At 37.1% G+C, this 18,159-nt stretch overlaps 2 protein-coding genes across 19 annotated transcripts in view; one reads left to right on the top strand and one right to left on the bottom strand.

Annotated features, from left to right (window-relative positions):
- ACSM3 (acyl-CoA synthetase medium chain family member 3) overlaps positions 1–14,594 on the top strand; it is a 28,161-nt gene extending 13,567 nt beyond the window's left edge. Inside the window, 12 exon segments of the mRNA XM_067706485.1 lie at positions 1,210–1,353; positions 1,484–1,640; positions 1,913–2,001; positions 3,956–4,082; positions 4,997–5,042; positions 5,045–5,076; positions 9,199–9,288; positions 10,278–10,332; positions 10,335–10,404; positions 10,508–10,607; positions 13,502–13,621; positions 14,511–14,594. Of these exon segments, the coding sequence (XP_067562586.1) occupies positions 1,210–1,353; positions 1,484–1,640; positions 1,913–2,001; positions 3,956–4,082; positions 4,997–5,042; positions 5,045–5,076; positions 9,199–9,288; positions 10,278–10,332; positions 10,335–10,404; positions 10,508–10,607; positions 13,502–13,621; positions 14,511–14,594 (1,114 nt within the window).
- Positions 1–18,159, bottom strand: part of ERI2 (ERI1 exoribonuclease family member 2) — a 40,496-nt gene that overhangs the window by 11,295 nt on the left and 11,042 nt on the right. For 7 of the 18 annotated variants that reach the window (XM_067706444.1, XM_067706443.1, XM_067706445.1 and 4 more), the window contains 2 exons: positions 17,159–17,247; positions 13,479–16,961 (listed from right to left, as the gene is read on the bottom strand). In XM_067706444.1, the coding sequence (XP_067562545.1) occupies positions 15,627–16,961; positions 17,159–17,247 (1,424 nt within the window). In that variant the 3' untranslated portion in view covers positions 13,479–15,626. The other 11 variants (XR_010934923.1, XR_010934924.1, XM_067706453.1 and 8 more) reach the window with 11 other exon arrangements.

The raw sequence follows: 18,159 nt of genomic DNA, 5'->3' as shown, positions 1-18,159 counted from the left end.
CCAAATAAAATTCTGTATGCTTCTTAGACACTCAAATGTGCAGAGTTTACCTCCTCTCAGCTGCCCTGATGTATGACATGTATCAAAGCCCAATTATCCTTTGGAACCAAAATTTTTTTTCTCTTTAACTGAGGCCCTTCCTTCCCTAGGTGGATACTTAGATCCTCTTCAGTCTTATTGTTTACTATATTCAGAACTATGTAGACTCTTTTTTGAGAAACAGAAAAACCATCCTTTTGAGGGGTCAGCAAATGTTTTTTATAAAAGGGATGGATAGTAAATATACAGGCTTTGCAGGCCATGCAGTCTCTTATCATACCTACTCACCCTTGCTGTCATAGTGTAGAAAGCAGTCACAGACAATATGTAAAAGAATGGACATGGTTGTGTTCCAATAAAACTTTATCTGCAAAAACAGAAGGCAGGCCATATTTGGCCTGTGGGCTATAGCTTGATTATCCCTGCCTTATACCATTAGCCATGACTTCTATTAACATACCCATTTTTTTTAAAATCACATTTTTCTTCACATATCCATGATTATAAGATTATAGAATCCTCTTTCTGTTGGAGGTATGATAAAATTCTTGAGTTTTTAAACTGCTTCAACTCTTCCTTATACAGTACAAAGCTATGAAGTCAACTTGTTATAAATGGGCTATTGACAACAAAGTTTAGTTTGCTTCTGGAAAGCACCTTAAAAGATGCAGAGAGAGATGGCTTATTTTTTTTTTTTAATATTTATTTATTTGGTCATGCTGGGTCTTAGTTGCAGTGTGCTCCTTAGTTGTGGCATGTGAACTCTTAGTTGCAGCATGGATGTGGCATCTAGTTCCCTGACCAGGGATGAACCTGGGCCTCCTGCACTGGGAGCACAGGGTCTTAACCACTGTGTAACCAGGGAGGTCCTGAGAGAGATGGCTTTTACCTTGGAGTTCACCCTAAGTCACTGGGACCTGATCAATGAGATGAAGAGGTCTGAGTAAATCCTTCTCTGTGGTAACAGTCTGTGACGCTGTGTTTGGGACCTCCCTGGTGGTCCAGTGGTTAAGACTCTGCGCTTCTACTGCAGGGGGCATGGGTTCGATCCCTGGTCGGGGAACCAAGATCCCTCATGCTGTGTGGTGCAGCCAAGAAAAAATCAAAACTAAAACAAAAAATATGATGCTGTGTTTAATGTGCAGAATCATTGTAATTCTTTCTTCATAGACATGCCAGTGACAACACCACCTGTGTGAAGACAAAACACAATGAGACGATGGCCATTTTCTTCACCAGCGGAACAAGCGGATCTCCTAAAATGACCGGACACACCCACAGCAGTTTTGGTTTAGGATTATCTATAAACGGAAGGTACTCTCACAGGACTGTAGCTTGAAGTGTCAGTGCTACAAAGGTGATGATTCCTTTATTGGTATTTTAAATTTCTTTTCATATATATATATATATATATATATATAAAGTCTATTCTTTGTTTACCCAGGTTCTGGCTGGATTTGACCCCTTCGGATGTCATGTGGAATACCTCAGACACAGGCTGGGCAAAATCTGCATGGAGTAGTGTTTATTCTCCACGGATCCAGGGAGCATGTGTACTTGCACATTATTTGCCACGGTTTGAGCCAACTTCCATCTTACAAGTAAGGCAGAGCAAAAGAGGCCAACATTTAGAAATGCATTAGTACTGTCACTGACAGGACTGGTGAATAAAGTAACTTGCGGAAATCAGAGTAGACAACATGATTTAAAGTATTTCATGTCTGTAAAATCAATAAGCCTGAAAGGATATACAAAGCAAAGGTGTGAGCGAGTTTATGTTAGAATAAACAATGTTTTAAGTTGTGCTGTATCTACCACAGACATTTAGGCACTTACTAAAAATTGTGGTAAGACCACTTCTTCTAAATTGCAGACACTTCGCAAGTTTCCCATCACAGTCTTCTGTTCAGCACCAATTGCAGATAGAATACTTGTGCAGAATGATAAGACCAGATAAGAAAGGTTGGTGAATGGGCACTTAGTGGGAGGAGGGGAGAGGAAGAAGAAGAAATATTATAAGAAATATTATAAAATATTTTTATTTTATAAAATAAAAGATCTCTCTGCCTAAAAACATAGCTCCAGGCCAGTAGGTATGGGGTTTAGCAATCTCTTCTCCCCTTCCTTCTTGCTTACATTCTGTAAATGATAATTACTATATCCAGGGTGGTTTCCCTCAAGCAAGGAGAGGAAAGGGAGGGTTCAGCCCAGTGGTTATGGATAAGAAGGTGTTTATCCTTTGTATGATGACTGCTACCTGAGCTGAGAAAATATATGTCACCCCTATTTAAAACCCTATTCCAGCAAACAGGAAAGATGAATGTCCTTTATTACTGATTCCATTTGAAAGTGTGGATTGATCACTACTTTTAATTGACTTTATTTGATTTTTGAACAGGAAACAATTCACATGACATAAAATTCAATAGGTATATAAGAATATATTAGTGAAAGTCTTCCTCCATACCTTGTCCTCAGTCTCAGTTCTCCCTCTCCCTGAGATCTATGCATGCACAAGCCAATATGCATATGTTCTCCCCCTCTCTTTTATAATGGGAACATGATATGCACACAATTCTGACCTTCCTTTCTTCACCTACAATACATCCTGGAACTGTGCTGTCCAATTTGGTAACCACTAGCCACATGTAGGTATTTAAATTTTAATTAAATTAAAAATTCAGTTCCAGACTATAGCTAATAATACTGTACAGTAAGTCCCCCACATACACGAATGAATTCCGTTCCAAGAGCACATTCGTAAGTCCAATTTGTTTCTAAGTCCAATGAAGTTAGCCTAGGTACCCAACTAACACAATTGGCTATATAGCACTGTACTGTAATATGTTTATAATACTTTTCACACAAATAATATATAAAAAACAAACACAAAAAATACAGAAAACATTTTAAATCTTACAGTACAGTACCTTGAAAAGTACAGTAGTACCAGCTACATCACCACTGCTTTTACGCTTGCTTCCAGACATCCTGAGCTTGAAATAAAGATACTGTACTACTGTCCTCTATACAGTACTGCACAGTAAAGTACACAAAAGCACAACCACTTGTAGAGGATGAGCGCACGTGACAATGTATGCCAGACACATGAGCTAACTTATGTGACTGGACATGCAAACACACATTCACATCTTTGAAAGTTTGCAGTTTGAAGGTTCGTATGCAGGGGACTTACTGTGTTGCATATTTGAAATTGCTAAGGGAGTAGATATTAAAAGTTCTCATCACAAGAAAAAACAGTCTTGTAAATACGTAGGGTAAGAGATGTTAACTAGACTTGTGCTGATCAGTTCACTATATACAAACATCAAATCATTAATGTTGTAAACCTAAAACTAATACAACATTATAAGTCAATTATATCTCAATGAAAAAAACTCAGGGCCTCAGTTGCACTAGTCATGCTTCAAGTGCTCAACAGCCACACAGGGCTAGAGGATACAATAGTGGACAGCTCAGCATAGAAATTTCTATCATAACAAAAAGTGCTATTGAACAGTACAGTCCAGGAGCTTCTTCTTTTTTCTTAACAACTGTAGAGTGTTCTATTGTATAAATACTCCACAATTTAACCAGACAATTGGTAAACCTTTCATCACTGATTTAACATATTATGTGGTACCTTCCCTAGGGATGGCATGGCTTTTCTCTGCAACAAATCACGCCCCCGCCCCCACCCCACCCCCGCCCCAAATAAAAGGGAGAAAAAGAAAAAAAATAAAAACTGGTGTTTCGGGAGTCCATTTATGGTAGAATGTTTTGTTTATTTTGTATTGGAGAAGGGAGTTGGGGGAAAAACGAAAACATTTTGTATGAAATTTCACTAGAAATAACCCTAATTTCCATTTTTTTCTCCATTTTCCTCCTAAATTTAACTCGTTATCTATCTTCTGAGAAACTATAAGTTCAAGAGCTTAAAGCACTGTGTAAGTGCTGGGGAGTCAGTCAACTCTGAAGTGACTGAACAATGGAGAAACAGGACAGGTCTGGATATCCACGAAGGATATGGACAGACTGAAACGGTATACAGACTTCACTGAAAAGACAGGGCCGGACTCAATTCAGTCAGATGAATAAAAACCAAAGTGTTTATTACATCTTTGTGGTTGAGGGATAGGGAGGGAGTGGCGTGATTAGAAGAACAGTTAAAAAAAAAAAAAACTTGAGGGAAGATAGTTGCAAAAAAGCTCTGTAACAGATACAGTTTAAATAGCCATTCATTGAGGAAAGCCACTATATAATTGATCAGGACCAGGGCATTAAAAATTTTTTTAATTAAAAAATACTAGATCTACAAAAAGATCTCCCCTTATGTAATGAGGAAATTTCTTAGGGCTACTTTAAAAATAGAAAATGCTGAGCTCCTTGTTACTTGAAATATTAAGTTTGCTGGAAAACTCCTTGATAAGCACACTCTAAAAAGGTTTATCTAAAGAGCTCGTAGAAATAAGAAGAAATTCTAGAGGAAATGAATGACATAATAACAAAAGTGGTTATTATATAGGAAAGGGAGGGATAAAATGGAGCAGATAAGGGAAAGGCTGAAAGAAATTTTTCAGTGTGTCTTTTTATAATGCTTCAATTTATGAACCATGAGAAAGTAGTACCTGGTCAAAAATTAGAATACCAAAAATAAAATAAAAACAAAAATTGACGTATTAAATAGAAACAGCATAACAAGTATCATGCGAATATGAGTACAAATGTTTTCATAAATATGGATATTTTAGCAATTATAAATTTACTTAGTGTTATAACTTTATTATATTTGTTTAGTGTCTATCTCTATACTTCATGAGAGCATAGAATTTGTTTTATTTTGAGCCTGATTCACAGTAAGTTCTGAATAAATATTTGTTGAATGAATGCATGGTGGATGAATGAATAAATTTAAGTTATTTGCCATGTTACTTTACTCTTTCTTCTTCTTAACTAGGTACTAATCTGTGGAAATTTTAAGGGAATGAAAATTAAGCCTGGCTCAATGGGAAGCCTTCTCCTGCTTTTGATGTTAAGGTTTGTACATCCCTTCCCAGGAAAATATTTAACAACCCAATCTGTTTACCACCTACCCCGCTTCTACTCCCTTACATTCCTAGTTTTGGTGAAGATCATGTTACTTCTATGATATCTTAACTTCCATATAAAGATGGAAATGGGTTAGAAATGTTAGTTTATTTGTCTCTTTTTTCTCTCAAAAGCAGTTCTTATGCCAAATAGTTCTAAGCATTTTATAAATATTATTTTCCAGAAGGAACCTATGAGAGACATGGCAATATTAGAACCGTTTTACAGATGATGCCCAGAGATGTTAAAAGACTCACCCAAGGTCACACAGCTAGTAGCTGCTAGTGCTGAGATTCAATCCCAAAGAATCTGGTTCCAGTATCCATACTCTTAACTGTGACACCACACTGTCCCTTCTGGTTAGGGAGCTCCAGACCTCCTAAAAGGGTCAAGTAGGTCAAAAGAGGCTACAGTTTACAATGGTTGCAGCGTTCTCTCTCTCTTCCTAAGCCTGCCTGGCCAGTTCCTGGCTGTCATGTAACCACTGCCATTTTCATCACTTGATCCCTAGGGGGCATCTTATTATCCCATCAGCACATTTTGTACAGGGTTAGACTTGTTCTCGGATCAACCCAGCCAAAGCTAAGTATAGCCAAAGGAACTTACACTAATACCTAAAAGAAAACATAGCAACAAAAACACAATATGGATGAGTTTACAGAGACCTCAGAATCAATCTTAACTGAGGGTTAGTCATAGATGAGACCAATGTTTCCCAAGTTTATCTGATCATAAAGAATTACATGGGTACTTGTCAAAAATACAAATTCTCAGGCTCCTTCTCTAGAGAGCCTGATTCAATAAATTTAGGGTGGGATGCTGAACTCTGTGTTTTAATAACACCTCAGGTAATTCTTATAATCAGGTAAGTTTGAGAAAGTTTAGATGAGATTGGTTGCTTATGTCACTATTTATGGAATAAACCAGATGCTGGTTCCTTTCCCTCACTTTCACTTTGCTATGGAACCTTGTCTAAAGGTAGGATTGCCTGATGGTTTTGGTCTGGCTCTGCTATTCACTAGCTGAGTATCTTTGGTTAAGCTGTTAAAGTCTGTTTCTTTATTTGTAAAACAGGGACCAGGGTGAACAACTTGTCCCAGTTTGCCTGGGACTTATTTAGTTTTAGCCCTGAAAGTAGCACATCCTGAGGATACACCCCTTGCCTTAGTCACGGGCAAATCAAGATGGTTGGTAACCCTAATAATAACAGAACTGATTTCATAGGTTTCTAGTGAGGATTAATGAGGTAATATTTCTAAAGAGTATAGCAAAGCACTTGGCACATAATAAAGGTCCAAAAGATAGGCACTGTTATTCACCTCTCCCTGGAATTCCTTTCCTTTGAAAAACTTTTCTAAGAAGAGATGGTAGAGCAGCATTGGTTACATTCTGTAAAAAGACGTAACAATAGTTCATTGGTTAATAGGCTGCCTTAGGTCAGAGAAAGAAATACTGATAATTAAGCATTATCATATATGCATTACGAGTAATCAAAAATTGGCATTTCACATAGATGTTTTCTCTTGATGACAATTCCCAACATGCATGGCTATCAGAGTCTCACGGGCATAGCTATACTCACAGCCATCCCAACTGCAGTGTACCACCAGTTCCCCACTCATTTAAGCCCAGTGATTTATTGGAGTAACTATCTTTGAATGCAAAAATCGTGTGGCCAAGAGGATTGGCCCCATGAGCCATGCATGGCCCCATGCATCCCCCATGAGCATCTCCACTTCCACTTATTTATCCAGATTTCTTTTTTTTGTGGTAAAAGACAGATAACTTAAAGTTTACCATTTTTACCATTTATAAGTACACAATTCAGTGGTATTAAATAATACCACATTAAATAATGTGCAGGTGTCACCACTATCCATCTCCATAATTCTTTTCATATTCTAAAACTGAAACTCTATATCCATTGAACAATGACTCCTTAATTCCTCTTCCCACCTGCCCCTCACAATCACCATTCTACTTTCTGCCTCTATGATTTTGACTACTCTTTAAGTACTATGTATAAGTGGAATCATACAGTATTTGTCTTTTTGTAAATGGCTTATTACATTTAGCATAATGTCCACAAAGTTCATCAATGTTGTAGCATGTGTCAGAATTTCCTTTCTTTTAAGGCTGAATATTCCTTTGTGTGTGTATATATATATATATATATATATATATATATATATATACACACACCCCCCACATTTTGCTTGTTCATTCATCTGTTGATGAGTGCTTGGGTTGCTTCCGTATTTTAGCTATTGTGAATAATGCTGTGATGAACATGAACATACAAATATCTCTTTGAGACCCTGCTTTTGAGTCTTTTGAGTATATACCCAGAAGTGGAGTTGCTGGATTATATGGTAATTTTATTTTATTTTATTTTTAATTTTTATTGGAGTACAGTTGATTTACGACGTCATGTTACTTTCAGGTGTACAGCAAAGTGAATCATTTATACATATAGTAATTTTAAGTTTCTGAGAAACTGCCATACTGTTTTCCACATTTTACATTCCCACCAATAGTGCACAAGGGTTCTAATTCCTCCACATCTTTGCCAACACTTGTTATTTTGGTTTTTTGATAGTAGCCATACTAATAGGTGTGAGATGGCATCTCATTGTAGTTTTGCTTTGCATTTCCCTCATGCAGCCACCTTCATTTTTAACTCTTTCCCATGGGCTTTTATTATTGGGCCCCTCCCTACCTAGCTAAGAGCATCCTTAGTGACATTCTGACATTCGGGGATGTACTCTATCCAGCTGGATATCAGATTTTTGCAACTTCAAAGATCAAAGCTCATAATTTTCATGTTTAAACGTTCTAGGACCCCCTTGAACAATGAGGAATTAGATTCTCCCCAGAGATAGAATATTTTATCTATTTTCCCATCTATTAAATAGTAGTCTGTGTTAAGTAATTGGAACTCTTAACAAATCTCTTCTTGATACCTGAAACCAAATAATTCTTTAGATGACTGGGTGGGAATTTATACTTTTTATTTGCAAGAATTTAAAAATAAGTTCTTAACATTTAGAATGCCTTTCAAGTTTCTCGTTAGGGACATAAGCACTTTTCCTTCTGGAAAGGGCCAGATAAATATCATACCCTTATTTTCCAACAAGCTACATCTCAGGTTTGAAGGGTGTGTATAAAAGCAGAGTAGAGTTTTCATATTTAGAAACAGCTAAAAGTAAGAGCAAAATCTGGTATATGAGATGAGCAATCAATCTGAGAAATGCTTATTTGGATTTTTAGAAAATGGATTGAACTCCCTGGAGAGATTCCACAGAGAAGTATAATGATGAAAAGTATAGGATCTAGAGTGTGATTGCTGAGATTTGAATTCCAGCTCAATCATGCACTGCGGCGCTACGTAAACTCTCTGCGCCGCAGTTTCCTCATATACAAAATGAGAATAATACTCCTAACCAGATATGGCTGTTGTAAGGACAAAAGAAGATAGTACATATAAAGTAGTTAGAGCATTAGCATTTATTATTTAGGATGCTAGCTACTATTAGGTACCAGAGAACGAGAGGATAAGAGAGCAAGGCTTCGGATTACCCACCACTGTCTCAGCCAGAGAACATTCCCCTTTTCCTACTTACTCATATTGGGCTTCTGAAGTAAGATTTTGTTTGTTTCACAAAGTTTGAAAACCAGTAATGAAATATTTATTTGAAAGGAAAAGACAATTAAGATATATTGCTAAATGATAAAAGCAGGTTGCAAAACACTAATATTATAAAGTGATCCTATTTTTTTCTATGTCTATATCATCTCAAAGGATATTACCAAAATGTGATTATTGCTGGATGATAGAATTAAAGAAAAATTTTATTTTTCTTTCACATTTTGCTAACCTGTATTTTACAATATATTTTGCAGTAAGAATTTAAATAAATACATTTCTCTTAGGAATTTAAAGTATACTTAAAAATTTTCTGAAGTCTGCATTCTTAAATGGCAAAAACAAAACAAAACAAAACGTGCAAAGATTTCAGATGTGGCATTAAATAAAAATTCCCTTAAATAAATTATTCTGTTTCATTCTAGATTTTAGATGTAAATGGCCCACCTAGACAAGGAGATATTGGCATTTGAGTTCTACCTAACCGACCATTTCGCCTTTTTACACATTATGTGGTAAGAGACTTATTAAATAACATCTCATTTTCTATTTATTTCTCAAAAGTGCTTGGTAACGATCTCTATTTGCCACAAAATACACCTAGGATAGGTATTCGGCCTTTTCTTGAGAGATTCATTGTCCTGAACGGTAATCCCTCAGACAGGGAACTGAAGAAATACTCAAATGCTTATTAGAGAAGGGCACGCTGGTCCCCCCAGGCTAGATCACTGCTCCAAGCCCGTGAAGGTAAGAGGAAGGGGGCCCTAGAAAGAAGACAGCCCTCTTAATATCATTAATCCTCTCTGCTGTAAATCAGCACCCAATAATTTTCCTGAAATCTGATTAGTGGTTTCCCTTCATGCAAGGAGTGAGAGAGACAGAATGGTGAAGTGCGCTTAAGTAATTTTCTTTCTCCCAAGCTCCTTACTGTTTGCAAACAACTTTCATCTCTAATTACAGTATACAAATTACAGAAAAGTTTACATCAGTATAATCAAACGCCCAGGTTCTAATTGTCAGTGGATTTTACATAATGTAGAAATACTTCCTTTTTCTTCCTGCTAAACTTACAGAATCAGTTCTCTACTTTTGTGTAAAACGAAACCAAATACAAAACACAAAAAAAACCCCTCTCTGTTGACTCATTTGGTACTTTCTTTTAACGCTGAGTATTGACTTCTCTTTTTTCCTGCAAGTGTTTAGATATTAACCAATTAGCAAAAGACTTATTTAGCCTTCTCCTCTGAGCACCTGCAATATTTACTTTGTGACCAATCTAAGAAAATTCTCAGGATGGCAGCATGCCTAGTGTCTGTAATTACAGTTTACCTCTCTGATCATTGGGCTGGCTCAATGCTAGACTTTCATCCCTATTTCCCATGCTTGCTCCTCTTCATTCTAAGGATTCTCAAAAACACCAAACTTTTCTTTCTCCTTAAATATTTAAAAATCCAACTGAACAGAAGAGTCACATTCAAAATAATATTAATTATGAGTTTTACAGGATAATGCTACAGAAACAGCTTCAACTCTATGAGGCAATTTCTATATCACTGGGGACGGGGCTATATGGATGAGGATGGACATTTCTGGTTTGTTGCAAGAGTGGATGATATCATATTATCCTCTGGGTAATTTTCATCTGTGGATATGTTGTGTTAACAGACTGTAGGTATTCTGGAGTTAACCTTTTGCTCACCTTTACAGAGTCCTGCCATATGTTTTGTTTCCCAGTTACTGAATTGGACCGTTTGAGATAGAAAGTGCCCTGACTGAGCATTCTGCACTTGCAGAGTTAGCTGTCGTCAGCAGTCCAGACCCCATCAGAGGAGAGGTAAGAGAACTGATTCGTCTCTATCTTATAGTTTGTTGGCAGTCTAACATACTTCTAAACAGTAGTTCATTGAAACAGAATTATCCAAATGATTCATTCACTATGTTACTAAATATGCAAGTCAGATAGAAATATGCTAATCAGAGAGAACTGCTACAGAATGAGACGGAAAATATATACTATAAAGAATTTGAATCCTTTCCATGGAGTGCTGGGGCAAAGATGGTGTGAATGCCAGCAACCCAGGCTCATACCAGGATAGGGTGCCAGAAGTCAGCTAGAAGGCTCAAGTTTTTACCCAGAAGGTCTGGAAACCAACATGGACTTTGGTGTAGCTGAGGAGGATAGGCTGGCATCAGATATCAGGAGTGGGAACGAGGTCTGAGACAGGAACTAAGTAACCAGAAGTAGTCTGGCTCGGTCAGTAAGTAGAGGGTTCAGGAAATAAACTATGAATAAGACAGGAGTCCTCAAAGCTCACTTCTGTTGGGCTGATCACGTGGTAGTTTGGGTTTAAAGGTTCCATGCCACTCTTCAGGCCCCCTTTGCCAGGCAGGGCCTCCAATATTCCGGGTAATGAGAGTAGGGAACAGATTCAATGATTATTGAAGTTTGTCCCTTTTCTCTGAACTCCACCAGTAGGGTTTCATGAGTCTATATATATATATATATATATATATATATATAAAAAAATATGAATCACTTTGCTGTACACCTGAAACTAACACAACATTGTAAATCAACTACACTTCAATAAAAAAATTTTAAGAAAGAGAGAGAGAAGGATTCAAAGCTGTAATGTATAGCATGGTTCCATTTTTAAGTATAAATGTATTGGGAAAAAACAGGAATAATTTATACCACTTTACTGGTTTTCTCTGGAGAATAGAATTAAAAATGATTTTTAATTTCTTAAAATGAAAGCTTGTGAGGATTAAATAAATTGACATAGGTATAGGCCTTATAACAACATCTGGAACATATTAAGTCATTAAAAATATTAGGTATTAGTTTCAGTAGTAGAAGTACAAGATTTTTTTTAACCTAAAATCCGTAAGTGGGCTTCAAAATTTTTCTGAAATTCTGTGCAAAAGAAATTACTACAACTAATACCTAGTATTTTTAATGACTTAATATGTTCCAGATGTTGTTATAAGGCCTATACCTATGTCAACTTATTTAATCCTCACAAATTCCTTTTACAGAGAAGGAAACTGAGGCAGAGAGAGGTGTCCTAACTTGCCTGAGATTACACACAAAGTGTGACTTGAACCCAGGTTGTCTGACTTCAGAGTTCATGCTCTTAACCATGTTAGATTGTTCCTTAATAATTTATCATTTTCTGTAATGGTTTATAAAGACTTTTATAAAGATAAATTAGACTTTACCCAAGGTGTACAAGTCATCAATATGCAAACCAGTATTTAGACACTAGTTCTTAAAATAATTTGCCTTTGAACAATTCACTTATAGCAAGGATAATTTATTTTATTCATAAAAATGTTGATAAGAAATAGAGCAGGCATAAATACAAATAAATTCTATGAAATGTCAAAAAATGGATAGGATAAAATTATATACATGCATACACACACAACTGCTCCATGGCACATGTAATTTAGAAATTTTCAAGGTGTTTTGGTAAAGACAGAAATATTTGCTCATAAAATGTTGTAAAACTGCACACTGGTAAGCAATGACCAAAATGTGAAAATTTTATAACTGCAAGTCTTCACTTCTCACTAACTAGTTGTCCTGAGTGACTTAGTCTCTCAAATAATCCATTTTTGATCAACTATTTACTTCCAGACCAAGGTAGATAGGTAATGTTGCCAACTTATCTTCAAGCTATATACATGAATCTGTGAATTCAAAAAGATTTAAGCCTCTTAAGTGCTGAATATTTAATCATAAAATTTACAGGTGACTCTCCTGAACTATGCCCACAGGGCAGCATCATTCCATGGCAAACCCTAGGCTGGTATTCTGGATTTGGTGGTGCATACTAATTGACTCACCTAGAGTTCTGCCTCTGGGGAAGGCAGTAAATCGCAGAGCTGGCAGTGCCCCAGGAGAGAACATTTAGAATTCCAATACACTCTTGAAGGGGACTACACATGAGGAACGGCCTCTGTCTTCTCCGGTAAAGGTCCAAAATTTCTGGGCAGGATTTCCTAAAACATTTCAAGGAAGGGTGAACTTTGGGGAACAGGATTTGTGAGCATGAAGTGATGAATTCTTCCCTGTCTTCTGCCAATTATAGAGCAAGGACCATCACCACTTTTACCCTTATCACTGAAGGCCAGGTAAATGGGTCAGAGCAATAGCAAAGTGACTGCTGGAATCTTCATAGCCTCGCATCAGCAGAAATGTCTATGGAATAAAGAGTGGACGGTCTCACTCAGTGAACTATTCCCTTCAATAAGGATATGGCAAACCCATGAGAATACTGTTTATTAGGGCCACACTGAGGGTGGTGACCTATGAGCTAGACTATATCAGGCTGGGTTGTTATATAAAAGACTGTGCTTAGTGCATTACCAAGTTTCCAAAAGAAAACTTTTTTGAAGGAGATAAAAGATGAGGCACGAAGTCAAGAGCAGAGATGATCAGAAACAGGTCAGAAAGTAGAGTTTAAGATGTAGTTAGATGAGGTTCACATATAGATCATAATCAAAGCAGGGGTTCCAGAAGCTCTCGTATTAGATACAAAATCTAGGTGTGGGAGTCAACTGGCTGGCTTAAGGGCATAGAGCTGGGATCAGACCCTAATAAACCCTGTGGCCCACTGCATCAGGTATTTAGATTAGATTCCCAAGTTAAGAGAAAGAAAAGACGCACTAAAACATAAGAATATACAACTCATCTTCCTGGTGTTCAAATATTTATTTTAGGTAGTAAAGGCTTTTATTGTTCTGAACCCTGATTAGAAGTCAAACGATCAAGAACAACTGAAGAAGGAGATTCAGGAGCATGTAAAAAGAGCTACAGCACCTTACAAACATCCCAGGAAGGTAGGTATTCTGATTATGAACAATATTTGCTTAGTATTCTGGAAATTTTCAGCTGTTTATTTTTTCCATTTTAATGAACATTCTCCTCAAACATGCTATACCAAATATTCCAAACTAAACTAATGACACGGATAAGAATCAGAATCTTTGAGATTAAAATGAAACCCTTAAACTAATTTGTTGGGTCATTTGGCTTACCTGACTTATAGTAAATACAGTAAGTCCCCTATATTCGAACAAGTTCTGTTTGGAGAGCATGTTCATTAAGTCTAGTTTTTTCGTTAAGTCTAACAAAGTTAGCCTAGGTACCCAACTAACACAATCGGCTATATAGTACTGTACTGTAATAGGTTTATAATACTTTTCACACAAATAATACATAAAAAACCAATACAAAAAATAAAGAAAACATTTTTAATCTTAAGTACAGTACCTTGAAAAGTACAGTAGTACAGTACAACAGCTGGCATACAGGGGCTGGCATCGAGTGAATAGGCAAAAAGAGTTACTGACTGGAGGAGGGAGAAGAGGTGGGAGATGGTAGAGTTGAAGGATTGTCAGCAATAGGAGGCAGAGGGCGAGCATCAATGTCACTCACGCCTGATGCTGATGGCACAGGTTCGGGTTCCTTGCTGGAACCAGATGCATGTTCGCATCTTTGAAAGTTCACAAATGGAAGGTTCGTGTGTAGGGGACTTACTGTACTAAATATCAAGAAAAATATCAACAATACCCCTCTCCCTTTTTTGGTTGTTACCAAAAACTCACCCCAATGGGTGTCCTGATTCTTCCACCTAGAGTTCATAATAGAACTTTTATATAATTGACTTTTAATAATTGTCTAAAGATGAAAACTTCTGGGCTAATTTTCTTCCCTTGATATCTACAGGTAGAATTTACTCAAGAGCTGCCAAAGACTATTAGTGGGAAGATAAGAAATGAACTGAGGAAGAAAGAATGGGAAACAATTTAAATTCATTACTTATCATGGTATCTATAAAATAAGGCTCTGTAAAACCACAAGATTATGAAAAGGTGATTTCAAAATGTGACAGTATGCTTATAAACTAATTGATTTAAAATATCTTGTGGTTATAACATCATAGGCTGAATTCTGAACTAAAATATTCAGTAAATTCCTCTGCATTAGTGTCAATGTTCTTATAATTTGGCAATATAAACAGAATACCATCAGCTGCCATGGAACTTTTAAACATACAGTACAGAAGCGTTTCTGAACCGAATCTCTGACCTGTTGGATTTCAAACCTTAGTTGAATAATTCTTCTGATATGTTGACATACAAATCAGAACCAATTTTCAAGGGTTGAAATAAAACTAAGTAAGTTATAAAAGTTTTTAGAAAAACTTAAAATGTTAGATTATCATAATTCTCAAAGTACAAAAGCATCTACCTGAAAACAGTCTAGTGATTTTTATTGGTCACATTTTTATTCAAATAATTAAAAATAGTTTAAAATTTGTTTCAAGGTCTAACTGCAAAAGAAGGGTATCATATGTTGTACACCTGAAACCAATATAATATTGAATGGCAATTATAATTCAATAAAAAGAAACAAGGATATCATATACTAGTATTGCTGCTTATTACATTTAATCTAATAAATACAGTTTACCAAGTATTTCATTTGTGGCTCTTCAAAAAAGTATGATAAATTTGGCATGGGTTAATATGTGAAATATAAATAAAATAGTATAAGACATTATCAGAATACTCATAATGTGTGGGAATTCAAGGGGCAATCAGGATTCATACATGAACAGAAGACAAATCAGATAAATGGTGAATGAAATTAGAAGCCTGTGAAATTCTTTTTTCTATTTTCAGTGTGTATATGTGTGAGAATGTGTTGAATAGCCCCAGTGTAGCTTACAGAGCTCAGATACACTATGTCCTCACAACTTGTAGCCCTATACAAATTTTTTTCTCTTTACTGTAGTAAAAGTCACATTGAGGTAAAAACATAGTTTACATGTAAAAAAAGTCAATTCCTCATTGAAGGTCTGAGTCTCAATGAATTTTTAGTAGAAAAATCTACATTTCTGTCACAAATATGGCTTGTTTCTGGAGAGTTAAAAGTGTGTCCCCCTGGGGAATGAGACAGAACTATGCTGTTGGCTGTCTCCTTTTGAAGTGTTTGTTCCCATTTGAAATAACCACAACATTTTCTCTTTTCTTGGTACTTCCCAATAGGACAACAATAGAAGACTTTTCCATGGTTCGGTCCATTATTAGAAGCAACAAGTCTCTTAGATCTTCGGCCACACTTGCATAAAGGAGGTGTTATTTTCCCACCCTTCCAAGGATCTTGTACATTAACTGTAGAAGTTAAGATAGAAGGGAGAACCTTCCTGGAAGAACTTCCCCCTGGGGAGCCATTAGATGATGTAGGCTTTTCTTCATGAATAGTGAAGGTCTGTTTTTTTGCTGGTGGGAAAGGTAGGGGACTGGATGGATTCCTCTTAGCACCACCTAAATGAAGAGGAAGTTTCCCCAAAACTAAAGGATGAGACATATTGGCATTAACACTGTTGAAGCTACTTGATTTACATTCAGGTAACTTAAAGTCAAAAGCATCTGAACCTGGATCTTTGGCTTCTTTTATATTATAAATAGTAGTATGTGGACTCTTATACACAATAGACTTAGAGGTATCAGATTTTTGAGGAGTTTCTTCTGTGCCTCCAAAATTTTCTTGACTTAACATTTCAGATTTTTCTAAAACCATTAATCTTTCTCCAGAATTAAATGAAGTGTCTAAGTTTGAGTCACTAATAGGAGGCATACAATACATATTCTGCTCAGGTTGAGATGATGGCAGTAAAGCTACACCCTCCCAATCAGCCAACATAGGTAAACTGTCAAGAGCAGAACTCATTTCCATATCAGAAACATTATTAACAGATGAAATGGTAGTTGAAACCAGTATCAATTCTGAACCAACTGTTGAAGACTCAGAATTGGTATTAAATGCAAGATGTTGGTTTATTTGCTTCTGCATAGGTGTATTCAAACTGGAAGACTGTAACTGCCCCAGAGAGGTCCAGGACTCAGTATTAAAAAGAGATAAACAGCTTTTGACATTCTGACAGCCTGCTTTTACATTGCCCTTTAGTTGTAAATGATCTTGCTGTACCTTTATAGGAAAATTCACATCAACTGACTTCATTTGCACTTTCTCGTAGGATATTATTGTATTTTTAGGTTCCGTACCATATATGCTGGGATCATGAATGCTACTGTTGCAGGCTGATATTTCTTCAACTTGATCCATATTCAAATTTCTGGTGAAAATGTTAGGATTCCTCTTAGTGGGAACCTATGATTTCACAGACAAATCCAACAGCTTTAGACATTCTGCATTCATAATTTCTTTAGTACGCATTGTATGACAAAAAAGAAAAATGTCATCGATTGATTTATAAATGATAGCATACATGACATCTACATTTCAACTTGCCCATGATTACTTCTGGAGTTTGAAATAACAGAATAAAGAGGTAAGACACTACTAACCTTGTTCAAGGACCTTGTAATTTTCATTAAGCAACCATCCCTGATCATTTTCCAAGCAAGAAGGGCAGTATTCCTAGAATCATCCAACCCTGAGAAAAGAGATATCAAACACTGAATTTAGTGGTACCAGTGTAAAGAAATATAGCAAAAAAATACCACCACTTAAGCAGAAATTGGAACATACTGTTGGTTTTCTGATCATCTACTAATTTCATTGGTAAGGCTACTGGCAGCCTTACCAATGAAAGATTTCCCACATTTACAGGGGAGGAGGTGAAATTTTGTTAGACAGTTCGAAAATATATGACCGAGTCCTGCACACGCTGTCCTGGGAGTGCACGGAGAGCGGTTGCCCATAGGAGACCTACAAGCAGATGCCAGGCCCAGCCCCTTTTGTCCCAGGAGCGCGCGGATAGCCCTCACCCCTAGGAAATCCACAAGAAGCCACCAAACCTGCCCCTGCTGTCCCGGGAATGCGTGGAGACCACCTGCCCATACAAGATCCGAGAGCAGGCACCAAGCCCTGCCCCCACTGTCTCGGGAGTGTGTGAAGAGCAGTCACCCATAGGAGACCCACGAGCAGGTATTCACCACTGGTACTGGCCTGTAATTTTCTTTTTTTGTGGTATCTTTGTCTGGTTTTGGTATCAGGGTGATGGTGGCCTCACAGAATGAGTTTGGGAGTTTTCCTTCCTCTGCAATTTTTTGGAACAGTTTCAGAAGGATAGGTGTTAGCTCTTCTCTAAATGGTTTTTTTTTTTTTTTTGCGGTACGCGGGCCCCTCACTGCTGTGGCCTCTCCCGTTGCAGAGCACAGGCTCCGGACGCGCAGGCTCAGCGGCCATGGCTCAAGGGCCCAGCCGCTCTGCGGCATGTGGGATCCTCCCGGACCGGGGCACGAACCCGTGTCTCCTGCATCGGCAGGCGGACTCTCAACCACTGCGCCACCAGCGAAGCCCTTCTCTAAATGTTTGATAGAATTTACCTGTGAAGTCATCTAGT

This window comes from Pseudorca crassidens, chromosome 15 (assembly GCF_039906515.1).
Source record: "Pseudorca crassidens isolate mPseCra1 chromosome 15, mPseCra1.hap1, whole genome shotgun sequence".
NCBI lineage: Eukaryota > Metazoa > Chordata > Mammalia > Artiodactyla > Delphinidae > Pseudorca > Pseudorca crassidens.
The sequence above is the reverse complement of the archived record's forward strand: the minus strand, read 5'-3'. Positions and strand labels throughout refer to the sequence as shown.